The following is an 18,199-nucleotide window of genomic DNA, read 5'->3' on the forward strand; positions in this document are numbered from 1 at the left end:
TATGTCAATGTGAATATTCACATTGTTAACGAGCCGGGCCGGGCCCGCCCTGGGCAGCGGGCGGGTTTCGGGCCGCCCACGGGCCACGGGCCAATTTTACACTCCTATCAATGTGAATGTTAATATGTCAATGTGAATATTCACATTGTCAACGGGCCGGACCGGGCTCACCCCGCGCCGCCCACAGGCTTTGTGCCGCCCATGGGACGCGAGTCAATTTTACACTCTTATCAATGTGAATGTTAACATGTCAATGTCAATATTCACATTGTCAACAGGCCGGGCCGGGCCCACCCCGAGCAGCCCACGGGCCGTGGGCTAGTTTCGAGCAGCCACGGGGCGTGGGCTAATTTTATACTCTTATCAATGTGAATGTTAACATGTCAATGTGAATATTCACATTATCAATGGGTCGGGTCGGGCCCGCCCAGGGCAGCCCACGAGTCGCGGGCGGGTCTCGGGCCGGCCACAAGCCGCGGGCTAATTTTACGCTCCTATCAATGTGAATGTTAACATATCAATGTGAATATTCACATTGTCAAAGAGCCGGGCCCGCCCCGACCCGGGCCCGGGCTTCGGGCTGCCCACGGGTTATGGGCCAATTTTACACTCTTTTCAATGTTATTGTTAATGTTAATATGTCAATGTGAATATTCACATTGTGAACGGGCCGGTCCGGGCCCGCCCCCGGCGGCGGGCTCGTTTCGGGCCGCCCACGGGCCGCAGGCCAATTTTACACTCCTATCAATGTGAATATTAATTTGTCAATGTGAATATTCATATTATCAACAGGCCGAGCCGGGCCTATTTTTTTGGCCTGTGGGCCGGCTCGGCCTGACTCGAATTTTTCCGGGCACCCACGAGGATCGACATAGGCCGGGCCCCTACACATTGACGATATGAACATTTACGTTGACGGTGTGAACATTCACATTAAGGGTATTTTGGTAATTATGTCACCCATAGGACTTATTGAAATATAAGAAAATAATGTGAACTAAATGGAACATAAGTAGATGAAAAGGGTATTTTGGTCTTCTTATCTCAAATTGGACCTAATGGGATAGTCAAAAAGAATATGGGTTGGATGGAATAAAGCTCTTAGAAAATGGATTTATCAAAAAAGCTCCCTTGAAAAATGACCCTAAACTAACCATCAAAAGAAGGTAAGTAAAAGGGAGAAAGACGTGGGGTTGGAAGACATTCACACACTCACGCACACTTATTACAAAATTTGCCCTCTCGACGGAGGGTTCGAATAAATAATACATGCCAACTAATTCACTAACAAGCTAATTAATTATTACATAACCGAATGAATAACTAGCTATAACTAATTATTACAAAACTTAATTAATTAACTAACTACAAATGAAAAACGACAAATAATGCTGCTCCAGCTCTGTTCAAAGAAGCGGAAGGTGCATGCTCGGTTCTTGTCCTGAAAGCTCTCCGGATGCTCTTTAGAGGCTCTGTCTGCAGGGTTTCCTCAAGGAATTCCTGCTGAACCTTACCAAAACCAGTCTGGGGAGTGCATCAGTGGCCTACCGGCCATGGGGAGATGCTGCCGGCCACCTGCCAGCCAAAGATGGTACACTGTCGGCCAAGGATTAGGAGGTGCCGGCCATCTGTAGAGCACTGCCGGCCACTGATGTGCTGGGACACCAAGCTGCAGCAGAGCACAAAATAGAGAAAATGGAGGGTCTCCCAAGGGTATGTACGCACTATGCCACCCCATATCACCTCGAAACATCAAGGAAAAGGCAAAGTCCGATCCAAGACCATCAATCACGTATCCCGATGCATGATGGCCAAAGATCCAACTTGTGCGAATCAATGTGAAATGAATGCACAAATAAACACATAAATGCCTAGAACTCTATCATGGATAATCAAGAGCATCGGCGACCGAGAATTAAGACACGTCTCATCACTTGAAGTATGAAACGTCCCTCGTTTCTCGTGTTTGGATTAACACTTAACCCAAACAAAAATGCAATGCAAGGATGGCATACACAATGCTAACTCGAACATGCAATCATGCAATATGACATAAGCATGCAAAATGCAATGTAATAAGCATGCAACATGTAATGGAACTAGCATGCGACAACATGCAAAGATGGAGCAAGCATACAACAATATGCAAGACAAGCATGCAACAAACATGCAAGGGTGGACTTAAACCAAAATGGGCAGACCTCAACTATGCCCAAATCAGTGGCCAAAATGCTAAGATGAAGGCACCAAAAACACATACAAGCATGCATGCCAATTGGCTCATCAATTAAGGTATAAAGGTGCAACTCTCTAGAGTGCTTAAGGAGTGACAAATGTGCAAGTGTAACAACACTAAGTGCACTGAAATTAAGTAAGAAATGATGCCAAATCATTTAAACAATGCAAGTAAAGCATGCTAGGGTCCTTAAAGCATGAAGGCTAATGAAGAGAGCCTCAAAGGGGGCATGCAATACATGGCACAAGTGCATGAACTAAGCATGGATAGAGCTTAATGAGGTCTAAACAAAGACCTAAACATGCTGAGATGAAGGCTCAATGACCTAGGCATGCAAGCATACAAGCTAAGCCAAAACAAGGTAACACATGCACAACACTCAAAGACACTTAAAGCATGAATGAAGTGGGAATATGGCAATGCTACATGCTCTGAAATGAAGCATTAAATGATGCCAAATCATCTAAATAGCTTAAATATAGCATGCATGAAGCATCAAAATACATAGCTAGCAAGGCCAATTGCACTACAGCTATACAAAGCATGAAGGATATGGCAAAGGCAACCCAAAACATCCCTAGAACATGTTAAAATGAGACTAAAACATGTATGGAAGTAAGCCAAAACAAGCTAGCATGGTGACTATGAGGCATGATGCACATAAAGCTAGTAAGCAAGATTTGTTCTACAAGTATATGGAGCATGCAAAAGATGACCAAACCCACTTTAGACAGAGTTATGTCATGGAAAAACATCACCAAAAACATACTAAAATGGACTCAACATAAGCTAGGCAAACATGCTACTTTGATGAGCGACAAATGGGATTACACTACACATACAAGAAGCATGCAAAATATGACCAAACCAGCCATGGACAGAGTCAAGGAAGGTCCTAAAAGTCACAAAAAAGGGCCTGAACCAAGCCTCAAAAGTAAAGGGATACATGCTCCTTTGATAGGCGAATAACTCATGCAAACAAAAACAAGAAGAGAGGGGGCCACCCCCTCTGATTTGAGACCTCAAAACCACATGCCTACCACTAAAAATCCACTGGATTTCAGTGGCTAAAAGTCCAAACAAAGCCTAGCTCAAAGGCCTTAAAGCATGGCTCAAAACAAGGCCAAACAAAGCATACAAGAGGGTTGTACACCCCTAACACCAAAAAGACCTTAAACAAACTTCAAAAGCACTTAAATACAAAACTTTTTTCAGTTGAAAGTAAGGCCTAAAACAATATGCAAGGATGGCCAAAATGGGGTACAAATAAATGCTAAAAAAAGGAAGAAACTCACCCTTGAAGGCCAACTTCGAAACCTGCAATCTCAAGGACCAAAAACGAAGTTTCAGAGCTCAAGTAACCCCCTCAAGAACCTCAGCTCAAAGATAGTGGTGTATCTCTATGTGTTGTAGTGCAAAAGTGCAAGAAAAATGGACTTTAGAGCAGTATTCTATGCAATATATATATATAGAGAGAGAGAGAAAGAGAGAGAGAGATACAACTCCTTGAAAACTTTCTTCAACCTCTGATATGGAAGGAGGCTCCTTCCTTATATAGAAAAATACAAGAAGAAGCGTGTTAAACAAGCTTGGCAAGAGCTTCATCCCTCTATACACATGTATGAAGGGGAGAGGAGTGAAAACTAGCTGGCTCAAAAGATCTAGCGTGAAACCTGCTGAGACAGGGGGTCTGCCGGCCATCAGTGGTGGCCGGAAGTGGCTCATTGGTGGTCGGCAGGCATCATCAATGGCCGGCAGTGGCAAAGGCATGGCCGGTAGGGCCAAAAAGGGGCTGGTAGTGCCTTCCACAAAGCATGCAGAAAGGGCCAAAACATGGTCCAAAAATGAGACAGAAAGGAAACAGGGTTTGGAAAGCTCAAACCTGTGGCGTTCCGCCGCGAAAGTTGAGTACTCGAGGAGCAATCGAACTAGTTGTTGGGTGTACCGGCAAGCACAACCAAGTTTTGAGGACGGTCAAAAATGGGGTGTCTACAGCATGCCATCATTACCTGAAAATATTTTTCCAAATAGGGTGAGCCACAGCCCAGTAGGAATAATCTCACATAGTATATGAGGTTTAACAAAGATATAAGTACTCATGTATACACAATGTTTGGGATAAACATTCATACTTTTATATATGTATATATATAATCACAAACATGAATTCCATATTCCATTTCATTTTCCCTCAATTCATTTTAATGCATGAGTCAATTCCATTATTTTCCAACCACCCAAATGAGATTATAACTAAATCGTTCAACGATTTCACAATCAAAACATTGACACTCCCAATTGCCATGTTACAGATATTTCTTTCGCGGGATCGACACCCATGTATAATTTCAACTTGCCATTTTACGGATATTTTGTCCGTGGGATCAGCACCCATGTATAGATTTGGGGACTTTTACCCAGGACACTCTGGCCAACTTAATTATAATGGAGTCCATCCCCTTTCGCCCCCCAAACAAACATACATATGCAATGTATATAAACACATAATCACACATGGAGTACATTCCCTTTCCACTCCCAAATAAACATACATATACAATGTATATAAACACATAATCACATATGGAGTACATCCCCTTTCCACTCCCAAATAAACATACATATACAATGTATTTATAGTATGATCATATTCAATGATAATCAACCATGGGATAGTTTCAATTCACCTAATCCATATGCAATTTCTACAACAATCAAAACTATTCTCCACCGATAGCCCAATACAGATATTTCTAAACAGATATACATGTATAAATATTCTCAAGGTAGATCATTTATTCCAAATTCCCAAAGATGAGACACATCATCAATTTCATTCCACCCTCCATTTCAATACTTGTCCAATTCCATGTTTACAACATAAATCTCATTTATTTATACGAAATAAATATAGTACTCACTTTAGGGTAAATTTCCCATTTTCCCCAAATCGCAACCGAGTACCCAAACCAACTATTTTGATACAACAGTGCTTCATTTTCAAACCCCATAATCATTTGTTTCATTTTTACCAAAAACCCCTCTTTCACATTTTATCCAAACCCTAGGTTGGTGTTTCAAAATACTCCCAAACCCACCACTGTTGCATATTAGACAAATAACTAAGTTAAAAATCATATTAAAGTGTAGAAACTCCCTACCTCAAGTGTAGAATCTCAAAGAAGTGAAGAGATCACAAAGATGCCCAAACTTGACTTTACTCGGATCAAAATGTAGATCTTAGGTTGCTCCAACTTTTTATCAAAGCGAGTAGGATGGAGAAATCAATAGATCTAGGTCAAAATGTAGAGAGAAGGAGAATTTTAGAGAGAGAATGTCTAAATCTAGGTTTTGGGAGAGTTTTAGAGAGAGAGAGAATCGAAAAAAGTGATATAAAAAGTCACTTTCGCGATCTGATATACGCACAGTCCGCTCGAGCAGAGATTTTGGCGCTCGAGCGTCAAACAAATAAATTTGTCTCGCTCGAGCTCAAGAAATGCCGCTTGAGCACCAAGACAAAACAACAAGGCACTATCCGCTAGAGTGTAGAATCCACACTTCCAGTATTTTTTTTTTTAACAGACTTCAGACAGCCACTTGAGTGCAAGAAAGGCTGCTCAAGCGCAGTCCTGCTCGAGGGTAAGAAGCGCGCTTGTGCGTGAAAAAAACTTCTCCAACATTTTTTTGCAGACGTGCAGAGTACTGAATATTTGTAAAACCCGCTCGAGCGCAAGAAGGTCTGCTTGAGCGGAAGACCAAAATTCTGAGCAACAAGGTTCTAGACCAACTAGCAACCAACATGTTCTAAACACGCCCAAGACATTTCAAAACTCAAATTCAAAGAGTAAGAGGAGGAAAAGGCATAAATAACAACATTAAAACACAACACTCGAGTCTGGACCACCATAAAAGCCGAGTAAAAATCCGGGATCGCTATAACTTTCCCCCCTTAAAGAATTCCGTCCCCAAAATTACAAATTAGGTTCCAAATCAACATTTGGTCATTCCTAACCATGCTATTCTTACAAATTCAATACCATGACCAATCCTCCGGTCATCCATTCTCACCGACTTGATAAACAAGCCCCATATTCAAACAAAATTCATAATTTCCAACACATTCACAATGCTTAATCAAAATTCAAGTTTTCAAGAAGTGTACATGGCATATACAATGCTCCCAAAGTGCTACAATACATGCAATATTCCACATTCCCAAACATATGCAATGTTTACAATAAAGTCATGTTTCCAAGATGCCCATAACATGTACAATGTTTATACTTTTATTAACAACAATTAAGATCCCAATACAATGTTATACATTAGCAAACAAGTCCGGATATTTCTCTCGGACTTCCAATTCACGTTCCCAAGTCACTTCTTTGACTCCGTGATGTTTCCACAAAACTTTGACTATGGGAATTGTCTTGCCTCGCAAGACTTGGTCCTGTCTATCCAATACTTTCACTGGTCTCTCCTTATATGAGGCATCCTCATCCACCTCCAAGTCAGTCCAATCCAATACATGCGATGGATCCGGCTCATACTTCCGAAGCATACTAATATGAAACACGTCATGCACTCCGAAAAATTGTGGCGGCAGTGCCAAACGGTAAGCAAACTCTCCAATCCACTCAAGGATTTCAAAAGGTCCTATAAACCGAGGGGACAACTTCTGACTCTTTCCAAATCTCATTAGACCCCGCCTAGGTTATATTTTCAAGAACACATGATCACCCACCTCAAAGGACAAAGGTCTTCTCTTACGGTCAGCATAACTCTTTTGGCAACTTTGGACCATAACCAACCTCTTACGAATAAGAGCTACCTTCTCAGTCCTTTCCCGAACCAATTCTGGGCCTAACAAAGGTGCATCACCCACCTCAGCCCAACACACAGGGGATCTACAAGGTCGACCATACAAGGCCTCAAATGGTGCCATACCAATACTTGATTGAAAACTGTTGTTATAGGCGAACTCCACTAAGGGAAGATGTCTCTTCCACAAACCCTTGAAGTCAAGGACATAACCTCGAAGCATGTCCTCAAGGATCTAGATGGTATGCTCGGAAAGTCCGTCAGTCTGAGGGTGGTACGTTGTACTAAAAGTTAATCTAGTGCTCAAGGCACTTTGCAAGCTATGCCACAACCGAGCTGTGAAATGCGGATCTCTGTCCGAAACAATCGTCAGAGGGACCCCCTGCAATCTCACTATGTCCCTAACGTATAAGTCGGCAAGGTAATCTACCGAATCACTCGTGCACATAGGTATGAAGTGCGTAGATTTGGTTAACCGGTCAACTACCACCCAAATGGCATCACTGCCCCGTTGAGTCCTCTGAAGACCCACAACAAAATCCATCGTGACATGTTCTCATTTCCACTCAGCTATAGGCAAGGGTTGCAACAAACCCACTAGTCCCTGGTGCTCAGTCTTCACTTGCTGACAAATAAGGCATTTTGACACAAACATGGCTACATCCTTTTTCATACCTCTCCACCAAAATTGTAGACTCAGGTCGTGATACATCTTCGTGCCTCCCGGATGCACCGCAAGGCGTGAATGGTGAAACTCTTGGAGTACCTCCTCTCGGCAAGACTCCAGCACAAACAAATGGTCACGGTACCTCACACTCTGGTCAGGGTAAAGATTCAAACCCTTCTCTACCTTCCCACTGGAAATCTTCTCTCGGAGGGATTCTACCTCAAGGTCACCCTTCTACGCTTCTAACACTCGGTTCATAAGTATAGGTTGTGCGACTACTAAAAATAAAGCCACAGATTTAATGGACTCACTCAGGTGTAGGTCAAACTCCCTAAGAACACCCAACATTTTCCATTCCCGAATGATGATACAAGCCATACTGCTAACAAATTTCCTACTCAAGCCATCGGCCACAACATTGGCCTTTCCCGAATGGTAATGCAACTCAAAATCATAGTCCTCTATGAACTCTATCTACCTCCTCTGCCTCAAATTCAAGTTTTTCTGAGTAAACAGATACTTCAAACTCTTGTGATCAGAAAATACCTCGAATTTCTCACCATACAAATAATGACTCCAAATCTTTAAGGCGAAGATCACTGCCGCTAACTCTAAGTCATGAGTAGGGTAATTTCTTTTATGTGTTTTCAACTGCTGCGAGCCATAGGCTACTACTCTTCCCTCTTGCATCAATACACAGCCTAAAAATTCCCGTGAAACATCACAATAAACTGAATAAGTCAAACCCCTCTCTGGAATAATCAAGATTGGAGCAGTGGTAAGTTTAACTTTAAGTTCCTGGAATGACTTCTCACAAGTCTCATCCCACACAAATTTAACTCCTTTCCTCGTCAGCCTAGTTAAAGATGAGGCTAGTCTAGAGAAGTCCTTCACAAACCGACGGTAATACCCGTCCAACCCTAAGAAACTATGGATCTCGAAAACATTCTTAGGCTGTGTCCAATCTTGCACTGCCTCTGTCTTGGATGAATCTACAGTCACCCCTTTCTCGGATACCACATGGCCTAAGAATTTAACCTCACTTAGCCAAAATTCGCACTTCCCAAACTTAGCATACAGCTTATGGGCTCTAAGCAACTCAAGCACTACCCGTAAGTGTTCCTCGTGCTCTTCCTCAGAAGATGAGTAAATCAAAATGTTGTCCACAAAGACGACCACAAAATGGTCTAAGAATTTTCGGAAGATTCGGTTCATCAAATCCATAAACACAGCTGGTGCATTGCTTAGCCCAAAAGGCATTACAAGGAATTCGTAATGGCCATACCGCGTATGGAATGCCGTCTTCAGGATATCCTCATCCCTTACCCTCAACTGATAATAAACCAATCTCAGGTCTATCTTAGAGAAACAACGAGACCCTTTCAACTGATCAAACAAGGCATCTATACGAGGCATTGGGTACTTATTCTTAACAGTAACCCGATTCAACTTTCTGTAATCAATACAAAGTTGCAACGCTCCGTCTTTCTTTTTAGAAAAGAGAGCCGGTGCACTCGAAGGTGAAGTGCTAGGGCGGATAAAACCCTTATCTAACAATTCTTGGAGTTCAATCTTCAACTCACTCAACTTAGCGGGTGCAAATCGGTACGGTGCCATAGAAATCGGTGTCGTGCCATGCACTAAATCAATAGAGAACTCTATCTCTCGATGAGGTGGTAAACTAGTAAGGTCCTCGGGAAAAACATCGGGGTATTCGCAAACCACCCTTGCCAACTCAACCCGGCCTTCATCACACTCGTTACTCTGAAAGCTAGCAAGAAGACAACTAAGTTTACTCTGCCCATACGGATCATACACTGGTGATAAGACTCTATCTACCCGGTTCCCCAAGAAATAAAAGCAATCACCGTTCAAGGTACATACGGTAACCCTCAGATGGTAGCAGTCTATAATAGCCCGGTATGACGATAATTAGTCTATACCAAAGATAACATCAAAACCAGTCATATCAAGCAAAACAAATGCAAATGGAAGTCAACGACCGGCGATCTCTATGTCACAACCCCGACACCCCTATTTCAGAATGACTTCATCACTAATTGGCGATACCACACAAATGGGAGATGCAAACTGAGTCAACTCTAACCCCAAAATTGATGCAAATACAGACTAAATAAATGAATGGGATGCACTTGTATCAATCAACACGCTAGCAACTAAATTGTAAAACAGATAGGTACCTCTTACGACAGATGGGGCCGGTACAAGATCTAGCGTGGTAACAGCATACACATGCCCTGTAGGCCTCTGATCTACTTGCTAACCCCTTGGAGCATAGGCCTGCTGCACGGATTGAGCTGAAGAGGCTCCCTAATTGGCCCTCGAGGCCTGTGCTGATTGTATTGGCTGGTGACTCTATGTTTGCCTCGAACCAGACGCACTAGGTGTGCCATCCAACCATGGGAAAAATCTTTTCAAGTGCCCAACCTGACCACACTGATAGCAAGTGGGCGGCTACCCTCCACCCTCTACCCTGACTCTAGCCCTGAGAGTGAGCCGAAGATGAAGCTGCTCGTTGCCCTCCTCCTCTCTACGGGCAAGCTGGAGATTTGTGGCCCAACTGACCACACTTGAAACAAGTCACATCTTCCTAATCACCTCTCCCAACACCTGAACTTGGCACTAGGAAGGTAGACCTCGAATGCAATCCCTGGGACTGTTGAGGGTTAGAACCCCTCTGCCTCTTACCATCCCCCTGACTATCCTGACTCTCTTGGAGCCCCTCATTCTCTCCTCCTTAACCTGCATAATGGTCTCGAGATGGGCTACGGCCTCCACAAGGTGTCCATAGTCTTTATTCATGGACCCGGCTACTCGGAACATGAGTCCAGTCATCAATTTCTTCTTAAACTCTAGGCATTGACGTTCCTCAGTCGCCACTAACTCTGGTGTAAACCTTGACAAACTGGTGATGATGGCCTCAAACTCGGCCATTGGTGTATTCAACTGCTTGAGCTGACAAAACTGATCCCTCAACATCTCCGTAACAGTGGGAGGGAAAAACTTCTCCTGGAAGGCGTCAACGAAGGCCTCCCAAGTTCCTCCAATGCGTCCTCGCGCATACTTCTACCATTGACCCGCGTCTCCCTTCAGGTGGAAGGATGCCAAGGTCACCCTCAAACACCCGTCTTCGATGCCGAGCATCTCAAACATCTTCACCATTTGTTTTAACCACTCATCAGCCTTCAGTGGCTCCTTGGGATTGCCCAAAAACTCGTCCGGGTTCGATCAGAAGAACTCCCTTTTCAAGAAAGATGGCCCTGCTTTAGCTACTTGGGCCTAGACTTGATTCTCAGTCCTAAGAATGTCCATGGATTCCCGCAAAGCTCTGGCCATTGCGCGAGCTAAGGCACCCATGGCCTGTTGACCAACTGGTTCGGCCACGTTGGCCTGACCAACCCCTTCTTCCTGTGCTGGAATATCATTTGCTATAGGCATCTCGTGCCTACCACGCCTACCACACCTACCACAACCACGACCACGAACACTACCCGACATCCCAATGAAGGTAACAAACAAGATTAGCACATTCACAAATGTGCCGAAGCTAACTCACTCATGTCCAAATGCGTTGGACAACAGTAATTCGCTACACATAAGCACATAGTCACAGAAACACATACGAATTTCATTTCTAGATAATGACCGTCCCACGGCGTTGCTAGAGTTCTACTTAGAAACATCAGTGATCAAGTGCTTTTTTTAATAGGACCCCTAGAAACCCGTAGACCCAATCAACATCTAAGAAATTCAATCCCATACTCAAATAATCACATAAGCATGTTGTCATAGAAGCATATATCGTTCATATTTAAGTCTCTATCAAGCGAGACAAACCCATTGTGGTACTAACCACTTCCCACGTGCCCAAAGTATTCAAACCTGGTAAGCTCTGATACCAAGTTGTAACACCCTCAAAATATAACCATAAATATAACCCATAAGTATATATAAAGAAGGCAACATACATCAGAATAAACAGTTCTCTCATTACACGAAGTTAACATTACAAGAGAGTTTAACATAAATAAATGCCCTTTGGGCTTACACCTTTCCAAGTTTGAACTGTGTTACAACAAAAGTAGGACTAGCCCTTACAATTAAAGGCCTAGGCTATACAAAATGTGAAACAAAACAAGAAGCCCTATTGCTTCCCAAATAACCCTCCAATGCTATTCCCTTGGTGGAGGCATGCCATCATTACTTGAAAATGTTTTCCCAAATAGGGTGAGCCACAACCCAGTCGGAATAATCTCACACAGTATATGAGGTTTAATAAAGATATAAGTACTTATGCATACACAACGTTTGGGATAAACATTCATACTCTTATATATGTATATATATAATCACAAACATGAATTCCATATTCCATTTCATTTTCCCTCAATTCATTTCAGTGCATGAGTCAATTCCATTATTTTCCAACCACCTAAATGAGATTACAACTTAATCGTTCAACGATTTCAGAATCAAAACATTGACACTCCCAATTGCCATTTTACAGATATTTCATCCGCGGGATTGGCACCTATGTATAATTTCAACTTGCCATTTTACAGATATTTCGTCTGCGGGATCAGCACCCATGTATAGATTTCGGAACTTTTACCCAGGACACGTTAGCCAAATTAATTATAATGGAGTCCATCCCCTTTCTTTTCCCAAACAAACATACATATGCAATGTATATAAACACATAATCACACATGGAGTACATCCCCTTTCCGCTCCCAAATAAACATACATATGCAATGTATATAAAACATAATCACACATGAAGTACATCCCCTTTCCACTACCAAATAAACATACATATACAATGTATTTACAGTATGATCATATTCAATGATAATCAACCATGAGATAGTTTCAATTCACCTAATCCACATGCAATTTCTACAACAATCAAAACTATCCTCCACCGATAGCCCAATACAGATATTTCTAAACAGATATACATGTATAAATATTATCAAGATAGATCATTTATTCCAAATTCCCAAAGATGAGACACATCATCAATTTCATTCCACCCTCCATTTCAATACTTGTTCAATTCCATGTGAACAACATCAATCTCATTTATTTATACAAAATAAATATAATACTCACTTTAGGGTAAATTTCCCATTTTCCCCAAATCTCAACCGAGTACCAAAACCAACTATTTTGATACAACAGAGCTTCATTTTCGAACCCCATAATCATTTGTTTCATTTTTACCAAAAACCCCTCTTTCACATTTTACCCAAACCCTAGGTTGGTGTTTCAAAATACTCCCAAACCCACCGCCGTTGCACATTAGACAAATAACTAAGTTAAAAACCATATTAAAGTGTAGAAACTCCCCACCTCAAGTGTGGAAGCTCAAAGAAGAAGTGAAGAGATCACAAAGATGCCCAAACTTGACTTTACTCGGATCAAAATATAGATCATAGGATTCTCCAACTTTTTATCAAAGGGAGTAGGGTGTAAAAATCAATAGATCTAGGTCAAAATGTAGAGAGAAGGAGAGTTTTAGAGAGAGAATGTCTAAAACTAGGTTTTGGGAGAGTTTTAGAGAAAGAGAACCGAAAAAATGATATAAGAAGTCACTTTCGCGATCTGATATGCGCACAGTCCGCTCGAGCGGAGATTTTGACACTCGAGCGTCAGACACATAAATTTGTCCCTCTCGAGCTCAAGAAATGTCGCTCGAGCACCAAGACACAATAACAAGGCACTACCCGCTCGAGCATAAGAAGACCCGCTCGAGCATAGAATACACAGTTCTAGTATTTTTTTTTTACAAACTTCAGATAGCTGCTTGAGTGCAGTCCTGCTTGAGCGTAAGAAACGTTGCTCGAGAGTGAAAAACACTTCTCCAGCATTTTTTTTTGCAGACGTGCGGAGAACTGAACGTTTGCAAAACCCGATTGAGCGCAAGAAGGTCCGCTCGAGTGGAAGACCAAAATTCTGGGCAACAAGGTTTCAGACTAACTAGTAACCAACCTAATCTAAACATGCCCAAGACATTTCAAAACTCAAATTCAAAGAGTAAAAGGAGGAAAAGGCATAAATAACAATATTAAAACACAAGACCCGAGTCCAGAACACCATAAAAGCCGGGTAAAAATCCGAGATCGCTATACCAAATGAAGGTTATGTAAAAGAAATGTTGTAAGCATTTATTTTTTTGTTTAATAAATATTTAACTATGATACCTTCTATAATTTCTTTACATAAATATTTAAATATGTTTCATTTTATTTTTCACTTACAAATTTTGTTCAAGTTTCAACTTCATAATTCTCATGGGAAAGTCAAATCGTGCATCTGGTGACGTCTCAATCATAAATTATATAACTTTCAAAGTATACATGATGATGGATACGACCTGGGAGGACTCAACCCATAATTTGCATAGGCTTCTTAGATAACCATTTGATTAATTATCACTATAAAGGCCCAATAATGGGCTCAATCAGAGAACCCATAGCAGTCAAACTCAACTATTAGCTGGGTACATGTCAAGTAGGAAATCGGTTACATGGAAGAAAAAAACCTTACAAGCCATTGGGCCTTATGTGCCAAGCATTAAATGAGACTATCAAGCATTAAATATAATAAGGTCAACTCCCTCTGAGGGGTAGTGAAACTGCCATGGATAGCGATAAGTACGCCATAGACTTTCGATCAATAGGATAGTGTGAATGGATAAAGGAATAATTGGTAAGAGATACAGGGAAGCTGAAGTACATTTGGTACAAAAATCACCCACACACTCTCACTCAGCTCTCAATTCTTTCTAAGTCTCTTTCCTCTCTCCATATACTTACTTAACTTGATCGTCGGAGGGTCCTCAGGAGGGAACCACTCATACTTTGGAACCTTCTTGTTGGACTTGTCGCAAGTGCTGCTAGGAAGACGAAGGTCGACGGACTCATAGAGCATCTGGATCTTGTCCAACCCATCTCCTACTGACCGAACTGCATCGTCAGTTAGCGCTATTTGTGGAAATCTTCTTGGAAAAGGTTGTGTTCACCGTTGTCGAAAACGATTTCTTTCTCACCCACCTTCAACATTGGAGGGATGGTTATGACATGATCTATGCCTTCACAGCATACCACCAAAAATCCTCAAGTCGAACTCTCAAACCCAAATAACCCACCTCCATACTTCATAGAGCTCACCAACAGTATTAACCGTTTAGCTAAACAAAACAAAGCCTTAATCCATGCCTTACTTAAATGTGATCCACCTGCTCTTCCTCCTCCACCAGGATAAAATATTACTCCAAACTAGAACCAAACCCAAAAGAACCATCCTACTCAAGAACATGCACCTCAAGGACCATTTCTCTCACCCTTCACCCCGCAGGCTCAACCACTAAATCCGAACGGTCTACCTAGACCCCCTCAAGGCTCGCAGCCTAACTAGAATGACCTCAAAATTTCCAAATCCGCCATCAACAATAGCACACCGTCATTCATAAAGGAGAAGCTAGTAGCGTCCAACCCCTACCTTAGGCCAAAGGAGACAATTCTCCCGTTTGGGATGAAGAATTGCGAGCTATTAAACTGCAGCTACAGGGGGTCATGTAGAATATGAAAAACAAAGCCTCCTCTACCTCTAACTCTCTATTTTCCGCCTCTATCAAAGATAAACCCTTACCCCCTAAGTTTAAAATGCTGTCAATCGACACCTTTGACGACACCATTGACCTTGTTCATCATTTGGAAGCCAACAAAACACTCATGATCTGCCATGCTTTTCGTAATGAGATCATGTGTCATGCCTTCCTAGTTGCACTCAAAGGATCGGTGTGACTCTAGTTTAGTCAGCTTAAACCTGACTCTGTGACTTCTTTTGACCAGTTGAGCAAGTACTTCTTGAGCCATTTCATTGGCACTCAGCGTTAACAACGCTTAAGGACTCAGTTGTCAAATATTCGGCAAACGAAAGGAGAATCCTTGCGTGGCTTTGTCACTCGCTTCAATATTAAGGCCTTGTAAGTTGCAGAGAATGATGACAAGGTCATTTTAACGACCTTTATGGCTGGCCTGCGCCCATTTGACTTCCTTTTCTCTCTCTTCAAAAATCCTCCAAGCTCCATGGCAGCCCTCCTAACCAAAACCCAGGGCTACATGAATGCCGAAGATTCTTTGGCAGCTCGTCAAGACTCCACATCCAAACCTTCACAATCCAAAGAAAAAAGAAAATAGCCTAAACTTGGAGATTTTCGATATCCTAGCTGACCTCTCCAATATTCAGACTGACCTCCACGCTCAAACCGATCAACTCCATCTCACTCGATTGGTCGGTTCAGGTAGTATACCCCACTCAACTTCCCCATAGAGCAAGTTTCGAACCAAATCCAACATTGTTACAACCTCAAATAGCCTCAGCCTTGTGAACCGCCTCTACCAAATGGGACCAGTCCATGTATTATCGCTTTCATCGTGACCACAGCCACAATACTGAGGATTGTGTCAATCTTAAAGATCAAGTGGAGGAACTAATCCGCTAGGGCCGCTTAAGCCGATTTACTATGGCCCGACCACATCAGAGGCCTAGAGCTAACCCTCCAAGGCGATATGACAGACGAACACCTCCTAGGCAAGTTAACCCACCTAGGTGGAATGGTGATAGAGCCCAATAGCAACATCTAGCTCACAGGGGCCCCCACTACGTATGGGGAAAATTAGAGTCATAGCAAGAGGATTCGTGTGCGGTGGACCCTCACGGTTGGCACAGCGAGCTGAGCTCAGGAAGATCCAACAAAGGTCAGATAAAGAAGTGATAACCATTGATTGACCCTATAAATAGTCCAAGTAGTGGTCAGAACCCATCACCTTCACTGATGCAGACTATGTAGGGGTCAGATACCCCCATGACAATATGCTCGTTATCTCTTTTCTCATCTCTAATGACAATATTCGAAGAGTACTTGTTGACAATGGCAGTTCATCCGACATCATTTTCCTTAGCGCTTTCAGGCAGCTTAAGATTAAAGAAGAGAAACTATCATCCTTGCTGACCCCTTTGGTGGGCTTTACAGGCGATCGAGTGACTTTGCTAGGGTAGATTGACCTCCCAGTCACTATCGGGGAGTACCCCAAGCAGACCACAAAGCTCATCACTTTCTTGGTCGTAGATTGCCCATCTACCTACAATGTTATACTTGGGCGAACAACTCTTAACGCCTTTCAGGTAGTGACATCCGCCTACCACTTGGTAATGAAGTTTCCGACTGACCATGGGGTCGGCACCGTAAGAGAAGAGTAGGTCTTCACCAAAGAATGCTGTTGAAGGAGGTTAAATTAAAGGTGGACATGATCATCGAAGGTCTCGACATCGGAGACGAAGAAGAAGTGATTCAGGGCAAGCTGGTTAAAGAATTAATTAAAGTATTCATTAATCCTTCAGACCCCAAGAAGACAGCTAGAATAGACAGCCAACTGAGCCCTTAAGCCAAGGCTGATCTCATAACCCTCCTCACCTAGCATAAGGACATCTTTGCTTATATGTATGAGGACATGCCAGGAACTAACCCTTCTATTACCACTCACCACCTTAGCATTGAGCCTCAGTTTAGACCAGTTCGCCAAAAGCAATGCATCTTTTATCTAGAGCGTAACAATCTCATTGCTGAAGAAGTGGACAGATTGTTAAAAGCCAGATTTATCAAGAATGTAGATTATCCTAAGTGGTTGTCTAGCGTAGTCTTGGTTCGCAAGAGTAATGGAAAGTGGACACTTTGTGTCAACTACTCAAACCTTAATAAAGCATGCCCAAAGGATAGCTATCCTCTCTCCAGGATAGACTTTCTAGTTGATGCGACTGTAGGTCATCAGATGCTCAGCATTATGGACGCCTTCTCAGGCTATAATCAAATCCTCATGCATGAAGCAGACCAAGAACATACGTCTTTCATCATTGAGCGAGGGACTTACCACTACTGAGTAATGTTATTGGCCTGAAGAATGCAAGGGCCACTTATCAAAGGCTGGTCAATGCAATGTTCAAAGATCAGATCGGTAGGAATATGGAAGTGTATGTAGATGACATGTTGGTTAAAAGAAAAGTTGCTTCTGACCATCTATCCGACCTGAGGCAGACCTTCCAAACCTTATGAAAGTACAAGATGAAATTAAATCTTGAGAAGTGTGCTTTTGGCGTAGAGTCTGGTAAGTTTTTGAGCTTTATGGTCAGCCACAAAGGAATCAAAGCCAATCCAGAAAAGATCAAGGCGTTAGTGGAAATGAAGTTTCCCAAGACTATGAAAGAAGTTCAACAGCTCACTGGCAGAGTGGCCGCCCTTAACCGATTCAATTCCAGGGCAACATACAGATGCCTTCCATTTTTCAAGGTGCTCAGAAAGGCCTTACTTGAAATGATGAGTGTGAGAATACTTTTCAGCAGTTGAAGCAATATATGGCGAACCTTCCTCTCTTCTCTCAAACGGTCCC

General features: G+C 42.5%; 1 protein-coding gene across 1 annotated transcript in view; it reads left to right on the plus strand.

Annotated features, from left to right (window-relative positions):
* Nucleotides 1-18,199, plus strand: part of LOC114269000 (BURP domain-containing protein 6) — a 48,981-nt gene that overhangs the window by 17,614 nt on the left and 13,168 nt on the right. The window contains exon 3 of the mRNA XM_082924971.1: nt 12,253-12,335. Coding sequence (XP_082781097.1) covers nt 12,279-12,335 — 57 coding nt within the window. The 5' untranslated portion in view covers nt 12,253-12,278. The remainder of the gene's footprint in view (nt 1-12,252; nt 12,336-18,199) is intronic.

Source organism: Camellia sinensis, chromosome 4 (genome assembly GCF_055761805.1).
Source record: "Camellia sinensis isolate YWXY chromosome 4, ASM5576180v1, whole genome shotgun sequence".
Lineage (NCBI taxonomy): Eukaryota > Viridiplantae > Streptophyta > Magnoliopsida > Ericales > Theaceae > Camellia > Camellia sinensis.